At 35.5% G+C, this 9,436-nt stretch overlaps 1 protein-coding gene across 7 annotated transcripts; it reads right to left on the bottom strand.

Moving 5' to 3' along the window:
• Positions 1-1,194: 1,194 nt before the first annotated feature.
• LOC126706863 (uncharacterized) lies at positions 1,195-8,273 on the bottom strand. 7 transcript variants are annotated; one of them, XM_050406436.1, is made up of 11 exons: positions 6,593-6,731; positions 5,257-5,432; positions 4,970-5,071; positions 4,780-4,881; positions 4,474-4,618; positions 4,145-4,386; positions 3,764-3,985; positions 3,405-3,509; positions 3,208-3,315; positions 2,716-3,086; positions 1,195-1,409 (listed from the first exon to the last, which is right to left on the bottom strand). In XM_050406436.1, exons 2-10 carry the CDS (start codon positions 5,422-5,424, stop codon positions 2,727-2,729), a joined length of 1,554 nt encoding a protein of 517 aa, XP_050262393.1. In that variant the 5' UTR covers positions 5,425-5,432; positions 6,593-6,731; the 3' UTR covers positions 1,195-1,409; positions 2,716-2,726. The 7 variants fall into 7 exon arrangements, with proteins under 7 accessions (XP_050262393.1, XP_050262391.1, XP_050262392.1 ...); XM_050406434.1 differs by having other exon boundaries at positions 5,191-5,432; XM_050406435.1 differs by lacking the exon at positions 6,593-6,731 and adding an exon at positions 6,416-6,434 and having other exon boundaries at positions 5,191-5,432.
• Between the last annotated feature and the right edge of the window lie 1,163 nt (positions 8,274-9,436).

The raw sequence follows: 9,436 nt of genomic DNA on the forward strand, positions 1-9,436 counted from the left end.
AAGACTCTTAACTATACGCACACAATCTATGCACACGATATCCTCGTGTTTTTTGGGCGCAGTAAAACAGACAGGCCCAACTTTTAATTATGTAGTGCACATGTATGGCAAGTGTTTTGGAAGATTCCTAAACAGTAAAACAATGTGCAAGAATATCTGATTCGCAGCAAAAGAAAAATACTGTTTCTCAACAAAAGAAGAGTGCTTGCTTTGTTGAAGCTACAGCTGTCCGGTCCACATTGTTCACGTTTCACCATAATTTTGGGTCCAACTTCTGGATTGAGATAAAGTGCACTGCATTTTCATAAAATTTATATATAAAAAAAAAAAAAAAATGCAACTACTGCACTTGAAGCAATAGCTTTCAATTTCAACCATTTAAATAAAAAGAATATAAAAAAATGGTAAAAATACAATTTTGATCCTTATATTTTTGGTCAATTCTTGTCTAGTCTCTACTTTTTAGTGCATCTATTTTAGTTCTTGAAAACAAAAATCATTTCCATTTTGGTTTTTGTCTTTAACCCACTAATAGAAAATTCATATGTGGCAAACAAAGTGCTTACGTGTCAAGCCTATCCATTTAAATATGAGAAATAATATGTCTACAACATTTTCACAACATTTTTACAACAAATTCTAAATGAAAGGTTGTTACTGGTTGTTATTGTTGGGATAAAAAAGTAATCTTAGTCACTACAACAAAAGTGGACTATGGTGACGAAACCAATTGTCATAATATGTCCTTATTTCGTCACCGAATACATATGGTGACGAAATGGTGACGAAACAGTGTTCGTCACCTAAGCTCCGTCACAGAATGTATTGGTGACGAAAATGTTTCGTCACTAATAAAAAAATGATAGGTGACGAAATTTTTTCGTCACCAATAAAAAATGATAGGTGACAAAAGTTTTTCGTCACCTAATATTTTCGTCACTAAACCTTATTTTCAGTGACAGAATATTTCGTCACCAAATGTTTTGTTTTTTCCAATTTCAACTAGATTAGGTGACGAAGTTTTGTGTCACCGGTTTTTTTTTTTTTTTTTTTTTATTAATTTCAATAGATCAGGTGACGAATTATTTTGTCACCAATTTCTGCTTATAGTCAAATATGGCGATGAAAATTATCGTCACCAATTTTATTTTTTTATTAATATTCTTTACATTTAATTGCCATTACATTAAACTATTCATTTCTAACCAAATCCATAAAAACAAACGTCCATTCATTTCTAACCAAATCCATAAAAAAACATCCATACAATCTAAAAATGCAATAAAGATGTTCACAAAGTAATTACAACCATTTATATACAAATGATGTCTTAGCTTCCAAACTTTATAGAAAATTATTTGAGTTCAAGTAGCCTCACAAAAGCTATCTTTTTGCCACCAATCCCATATCTGCACAAGTATAAAGGAAAATACATCAATAACAAACTAAATTGCAAACCTATATCCCTGATAAGATGTACTGCAACAAAAAATATTATTATTAGTAAGACAATGCAAAAAAAGTCCACAAAATACCCAATAACAAACTAGACAAAATAATCATAGTGCAACATCATATGAAGCCAAACTATCAAAGAAAGAAGACTCACAACATTCTCATCAAATAAAAACCAAACCCACAGTACAAATCTTGGAGAAATCATAAAGAATGCAAAAAAATCTCAATTTAAAATAAAACAAATAAAGTGAAATCCAAAACAAAAACCCAGCCACCATCATAAACACAAACCCAACCACCACAACGAATAAAAAATCTAGCCACCACCATTAAACAAAAACCACAGCCACCACCATAAACAAAAAACATAGCCACCACCATTAACACAAAAACCCAGCCACTACCATAAACAAAAAAAACCCAGCCATCACAATAAATAAAAAACTCAGCCACCACCATAAACAAAAAACCCACCACCACTATTAAACAAAAAAACACAGCCACCACCATTAACACAAAAACCCAACCACTACCATAAATAAAAAAAACCCAACCACCACCATTAAACAAAAAACATAGCCACCACCATTAACACAAACCCAACCACTACCATAAACAAAAATCTCACCACCACCATTAAACAAAAAACATATCCACCAACACAAAAACTCAGCCACTGTTATAAACAAAAAACCCAACTATCACAATAAACAAAAAGCATAGTCACCACCATTAACACAAAAACCCAGCCACTATCATAAACAAAAAACCCACCACCACCATTAAACAAAAAACACAGCCACCACCATTGACATGAAAACTCAACCACTGTCATAAACAAAAAACCCAACCATCACAATAAACAAAAAAACCCACCACTAACATTAAACAAAAAACTCAGCCACCACTATAAACAAAAAACCCACCACCACCATTAAACAAAAAACACAATCACCACCATTAACACAAAAACACAGTCACTGCCATAAACAAAAAGCTCATCCATCACAATAAACAAATAACCCACCACCAACATTAAACAAAAAACCCAAACACCACCATAAACACAAAAACCCAACCACACAATAAACAAAAAATCCAGCCACCATCATTAACACAGTCCACCACCACCATTAAACAAAAAATCCAACCACCACCACAAACAAAAAACCCACCACCACCATTAAACAATATAGCAACATATATCATATACAAGCCTCAATACTAATCTTTTAGGCAGGAAAATAAAACACTAACCAAGGTGTGTTCTAGTTAGTAGATGAGCTCCCTCCACTGCCACAAATGTCACTGTCACCCTTGCTCCTCAAATATTGTATGATGCAATCCATCTTCTCCTCCAGCCTAAAGTTTGCATCTTGGAGCTCTTCTACTCGATCCTCCAGCTTGTAGTTTGCATCCTGGAGCTCTTCTACTCGACCCTCGAGTTGTTGAGTATACTGAGTTGAGGAAGATGAGGCAGGAGTCTTAAGAGATGAAGAAGGCCTCATGCCAAGTCCCTTTACATAGCCAGATCTCGGCTTAAGAACCATCATAGAAATCTCATCTTCAGTTAAAGGCTGTGCTTCAGGAGTGCTACAATGCTCATCTTGTACTCTCAACATCTCTTGCTGTCATTTCAAATAATAGAAACCATCAGAAATACATATGTTCTAGTTTTGCAAACATATATAGAATAAAAATACATATATTCTAGTTTTGCAAACTCAAGGCATGTACTGATATACATACATATGTATGTTCGCAATCAGGGTGTACCCACTGTTTTGTCTTTGAATTGAAGTGGGTATCATAGTAGAGTTGTGCCACCTTAGGAATATGACCTCCATTTTTCCTTCTCTGATCAGTTTGCTTTCAAATGTTAGAAGACAAGTTAATTAATTACAACAAGTAATATACTAAGCTTTTGAAAAATTGAAATAACACACCGCCTCATCCACCCTAACTGCAAGTGACTTGCTTCCACATCTATGAATGTGTTTGTCAACCGTTTCCTCTTTATTTCTGTTTTTAGCATTTCTTTCTGAGACTTTCTATAAAGAATAAAGACCAAGAAAATATTAGAGTTTTGATTTAAGTTATATATATAGATTACAATATAAATCTACTCCACCTTCCAAATAAGTATTAATCCAACAAATTTGATAGAACGAATAATCTAGTAGACATGACACCATAATAAGATCTACATAAAACATTAATCCAATGCATATATAAGTAGGTATTATCCAGGTGAAAGGTGAGAACATACTTCACTTGTAATTAAAATTTTCAAAGTATTAATTACCAGCCAATCTTCATCACTCCACTTTCCATCAATTAGTTCAATCCATTTTTCTCGTGTAACATTTTTTGGTGGGTGGTTTCTTGCATACGTGCTTCCTTCATCCTTTACAAGTTTTTTATATTTTGCAAACAACCTGTAGTAGTGGCTGCTCAATAATCTACCACACTTTGTATTTAGAGATTTGTTCACAAGTATAGATTCTCCTTGTATATCAAATTGATCCTGCAAAGTAAAGTATGTATAAAGAAAATATTATGCCTTAAATTCAATATGCTTAGTGACAACATCAACAATACACTATAAAATATAGTATAAAGTATAAAGTAATGTAATGAAAACAACAAAATCAAACTCATGGACAACTATAAACATTTAAAGTACCGCCACATTTTGAATGATTGCCTCTTTTTCACCGCTACCAACATTCTTCCAACTATAAGCATTCATAGTGGACAAATTCGTACGCACATGTACACCAATTTGACTAACAAGCTTCCCTGTATGTTCACCAACAGGAGCACAAAACTCTGGGGCAATGCGGACCGGTAGCTTCCCATGTTTCTCAAGAAGTCCTCGTACCCCTAATCCACGTGTCATGCCACGGGAACGTCTACTAGTCGATGCTATCAAGACATAATATAAATTAAATCAACAAGTGAACCAAATATAGTGTGACTACGAAATCAAGTAATGGAACTTAAATATCTCACCATCCGTGGTAGACGGTGTGCCCACAAGCTGTGCCTCTACATTAGTAGAAATTTGGGCAAGAGAATCTCCACCAAGATGCGTGCTCAATGATGGGCCAGTATGCTGGACTGCTGGGGTAGATTCCTCACGCTTATAACGAGCCATCTGTATCATGCAAAAGTATATAAAGATATCTAAATTCATTACAAGTTAAAATATAAATAAGTTATTTCATCATTTAAAATATCTTCAATCAATGATTTTCATTGATCATTCCAAGCACAATAATACAAAGTATCTCGGGCACTAGATCATGTATATAGTACCTCAGAATCTCCACCAGGAAGTAGGCTCGATAACGGGTCCTTATGCTGGACTGTTGGGGTAAATTTCTCACGGCGTGAACGAGTGCTACGTCCTGGTGCCATCTATATCATACCAAAATATGTATAGATTTTTAAATTCATTAAAAATAATAATAATAAGTTATCATGCACCATATCATGTATATAGTACCTCAGAACCTCCACCAGGAAGTAGCCTCGATAATAGGCCCTTATGCTGGACTGTTGGGGTAAATTTCTCACGACGTGAACGAGTGCTACGTCCTGGTGCCATCTGTATCATACCAAAATATGTATAGATTTTGAAATTCATTAAAAAAAATAAAATAAGTTATTTCATCACAATATTACAAAGTACGAAGTATCGCATGCACCAAATCATATATATAGTACCTCATTATTTAAAGAACTAGATAACTCATCATCACTAATAGCTGGTACATAGTCGTCGTCATCTACCTGAACACTTACTCTCTTTCTTCCCACATTTGCACATTGAGGCAGAAAAGTTGACAGATACTTCAATCTTAAAGCATCTATTTTCTCTTGGTTTTGCTTGATTCTTTGTGCTCTTTCCATCTCATATTCTGTTATTTTATTATGAGTGTCTTTGCCCTTTTTGACCATTTCTGCAACTATAGATTTACATAGAAAATAAAATATAATATCTATTCATTACAAATTCTTCCCAAGTACGAAACATAAACTGGAACATCAAATAAAAATATCCATGAATAAATAATAGGGAATCAAAAATTATTAAACGCACGTTTCCATATACAAAGGAAAAAAATGAAATCTACATATCATAATCCATATCAGGATCCATATCAGAATTAGGTATGTTATGCACTTCATCTTCATTATTATCCCCTTGCTCTCCCAAACCTTCTGGAATATTCTCAACTTCAATATCACCCTTACAATATTGAACATTATCTTCAACATCGATAGGGACAACATTGCTAATGGCTTCTTTTTGGAATGCTTCATTAGCTTCTGTTTGATCATTGGATTCTCCATCACCCACCTCTGGCACATCAAACATTCCCCTATATTGTACGCATTGCACAACATGCCAAGGTTCACCCCATTTGGTATCACGAAGGTAGAAAACTTGTTTCGCCTGACTAGGTAATATGAAAGGGTCATTTTGATACCACCGACTTTGCACATTGATACTTGTACAATGTGTCTCAGTTCGTATCGTTCTCCTTCAACCGATCTTATTACCAGTATTGTACCATTCACACTGAAACAAAACAACTTTATATTGATACATATACTCCAATTCCCAAATTTTGCACACATAACCATAGAAGTCATGTATTTGTCCATCATGGTCCCCTTCTGTAGATACACCGCTATTTTGGGTTACACGACGATTGTCCAAGTCTTTTTTATGGAACCTTACACCATTGACCATGCAGACCGAGTATTCTTTCATTAGCAACTTAGGACCATTTGCTAATGATCACATTTGTTTTGTAACTTCTGATGAGTCGTTCTCTTTCAATCTATAGATCTATAATGACATGCAACATGTGACATTAGTAGTGAGAAAACTATATAACTGCTTAATACTGTTTAATGTGTCACAAGATTCAAAATTTCTTACACGTTCTTTGAACCACTTAGGAAACTCTCGTCGTTGTATTTGAGTTATGTCTTCTCCAGTTGGATTATGTAATGTGTTTTTGTGTTCACTATTCAAAACAAGTGATTTATATTCAGCTAAGAAATGCAAATAATATTAAGGACAATTCAAGCATAATCAAAATAAGACTTCACATACTCTAAATACGGCTCCAACTCGGGACAATTGTACAACAAATACCACTGAGCAATATCACGCAATTCACGTGACATCCCCACATCATTCTGCCTAGACCCAGTGGGTCGAGCTGTTTGTGAGAAAATCGTCAACCCTTGGCCATATTCACCACAATCAGCATTTCTTTCCCTTCGATTATGCACGGTTTCAGCTCCATCCAGATATAATGACGAGAAAGTAATACACTCTTTAAGAATGTAAGCCTCTGCAATTGAACCTTCTGGTCGAGCTCGGTTAGAAACGTATTTTTTCAACGTTCCAAGAAACCTTCAAGGAAAAATGAATTGGGAGTATGACTACATACGCAATATAATTTGCTTAAAAAAAAAAAACACTCGGCAGACTATAATTAATGGATGGAGAGAGTTACCTTTCAATGGGATACATCCACCTATATTGCACTGGTCCTCCAAGAATGGCTTCACGAGGTAGGTGAACAGCAAGATGAAACATTACATCAAAAAAGGCTGGAGGAAAGTACTTCTCGAGTTTGCATAGTATGAGAAGTATACGTCCTTCTAATTTCTCCAAGTCGCTCTTCCTTAGGGTCCTAGAGCATAAGTCTTGAAAAAAACTGCCCAACTCAAACAATACTGTACAAATGTCCTTATCAGCAAAACCCCGCATCCCAATTGGAAGAATCCGCTGTAAAAGCACATGACAGTCATGGCTTTTCAGATTTAATAGTCTACCATTTCTTGTGTTCACCGACCTCGATATGTTTGCTGCATAGCCATCTGGATACTTAACTGATTTCAAAAATTCATAAAAACCATCCCTTTCTTCAGGATACAATGAAAAGAAGGCATGAGGCTTGTCAAATGATCCATCAGGACGTTCTTGGAGGTGCAAAACACTCCTTATGCCCATATTTTTCAAGTCCTTGCGTGCCTTGTCTGTGTCCTTGTTTTTCCCCTCAATTCCCAACAAAGTTCCGAATGTACTCTCACTAATATTTTTCTCAACATGCATGACATCAATATTGTGTTTAAGCTTCTTATTCCTCCAATATGGTAGCTTGTATAGGATACTTTTCTTTGACCAATTCGGTCCCCCAATAATTGGACGCTTTTTCTTATTGTTTGGATTCTTTCCTAAAATTATATTTGGCATTCGGTCAAATTGCTCATTTATCTTTTCCACCGGTAACTCCAATGATCTCATCCGTTTCTCAATTTTACCATTGAATGAGCAACTCCTTCGCCAAGGGTGGTCCATAGGCAAGTAGGCACGATGGTTAGTGTATCCAATTTTACTTTCCAATGTCTCCGAATATGGTTCATCATTGCAAGTGTAACAAGCATGATAACCCTTTGTCCTCCATCCAGACACATTACCGAATCCAGGATAGTCATGTATTGTCCACAACAAAGCGGCACGCATCTGAAAATGCATACCACAAGATGCATCGTAAGTGCGTGCACCCTCTTCCCACAACTCCTTCAACTCATCAAACAATGGCCTCAAGAAAACATCAAGCTCATTTCCTGGTTGACTGGGTCCAGGAATAAGTAAGGACATCATAAAATAAGGTTCTTTCATAACTAACCAAGGTGGTAGGTTATAGGGAATGAGGATGACAGGCCACATACTGTAGTTATTGTTCATATTCCCAAAAGGATTAAAACCATCTGTAGCCATCCCTAACCTGACATTGCGAGGTTCTAGGGCAAACTCATGATGTTTCAACTAATCACCTGTGATTTGTTGTGAAAATATTGTAAAAATGTTGTGGACGTATCATCTATCTTTAAATATTAATTAACTAATCCTACGTGTACTAGATGAATATCACATGACCCTCCACATCAGCTTCCCACCACAAAGAGCTCCACGTGATCACCAAGTGCTCCACTCATCAACTACCCACCTAAACTCCCTACCTAAACACACAAAGAACCCTAAAACACTAAAAGAGCTGCCTCTACCTTACCCAATTGAAGTTTGCCTCTCTAAATTGTTCATCATATCTGCTACAAATCATGATCAAAAGAGGGAGAGTGGATGAAATCAAGCTCGGCATCATTCGAGGTAAGCTTGAGGAGGAGGGCACTACGTATGTGCTACTGCCCCTACCTTGCTAAATTGGTTCTAGTGGTGTCTTGGATGGAAGACAATCCTGGTGGAAGGTTCTATAGGTGTCTCAACTACTCAGTATTGTTTGATTTCAAACCAAGTTTTGGGTGGTTTTTTTTTTTTTTTTTTTTTTTCAATTTAAAATTGGGGTTTTTTTCTAGTGGGTTGAATATTAAACAATTTTGGAAATAATTTTGGGTATTTTGCAGTTAGTCATCCCCTTAAAATTTTGGGTTGTCATTTGTAGTTATGTTTTTGTGGTTTTTGTGTGTTGATTTGGTTTGTATTTGGGTTCCATTTCAGGTTGGTAGGAAGTGCAAATTTTTTCTAATGGTTTTTGATAGATTGATTCCCATATAGCACCAGTATCCATTTCAGATTGTCCCAATTGTGTTGTTGGATAATGTTTTGTATATGTTGCTTGGTTTGACATGGTTTGGATTGGAGCCCTTGCAAGTGATTTCAATTCAATCCAAGGTGATAACGGGAAGTATTCAATCAGGGCCGGCTCAACGAATTTGGGGGCCCTAGGCGAAAGCTTTAAACGAGGCATTTTATTATATTTAATTATAAATTCATATATTTTTTTCAATTAAAATTTATTTTTCTTGCTTTTTTAGAGGCAAAATTACTAATTAAATTTTTGCATTCAAGTTCCGCTAACATTTCTTTTTCAATTGATAATATGGCTAATTCACTTAATCTTTCTTATGACATAGTTGATCTTAA

Source organism: Quercus robur, chromosome 11 (genome assembly GCF_932294415.1).
Source record: "Quercus robur chromosome 11, dhQueRobu3.1, whole genome shotgun sequence".
In the NCBI taxonomy this organism is placed as follows: Eukaryota; Viridiplantae; Streptophyta; class Magnoliopsida; order Fagales; family Fagaceae; genus Quercus; species Quercus robur.

Excerpts from the sequence above, each read along its gene's own strand:
- LOC126706863 (XM_050406432.1), bottom strand. The coding sequence starts at position 8,272 with ATGGCTACAGATGGTTTTAATCCTTTTGGGAATATGAACAATAACTAC. Across the intron at positions 6,899-7,001 it reads TGGATGTATCCCATTGAAAG|GTTTCTTGGAACGTTGAAAA; the intron begins GTAACTCTCTCC and ends TTTTCCTTGAAG. Across the intron at positions 6,504-6,592 it reads GAGTTGGAGCCGTATTTAGA|TGAACACAAAAACACATTAC; the intron begins GTATGTGAAGTC and ends TGTTTTGAATAG.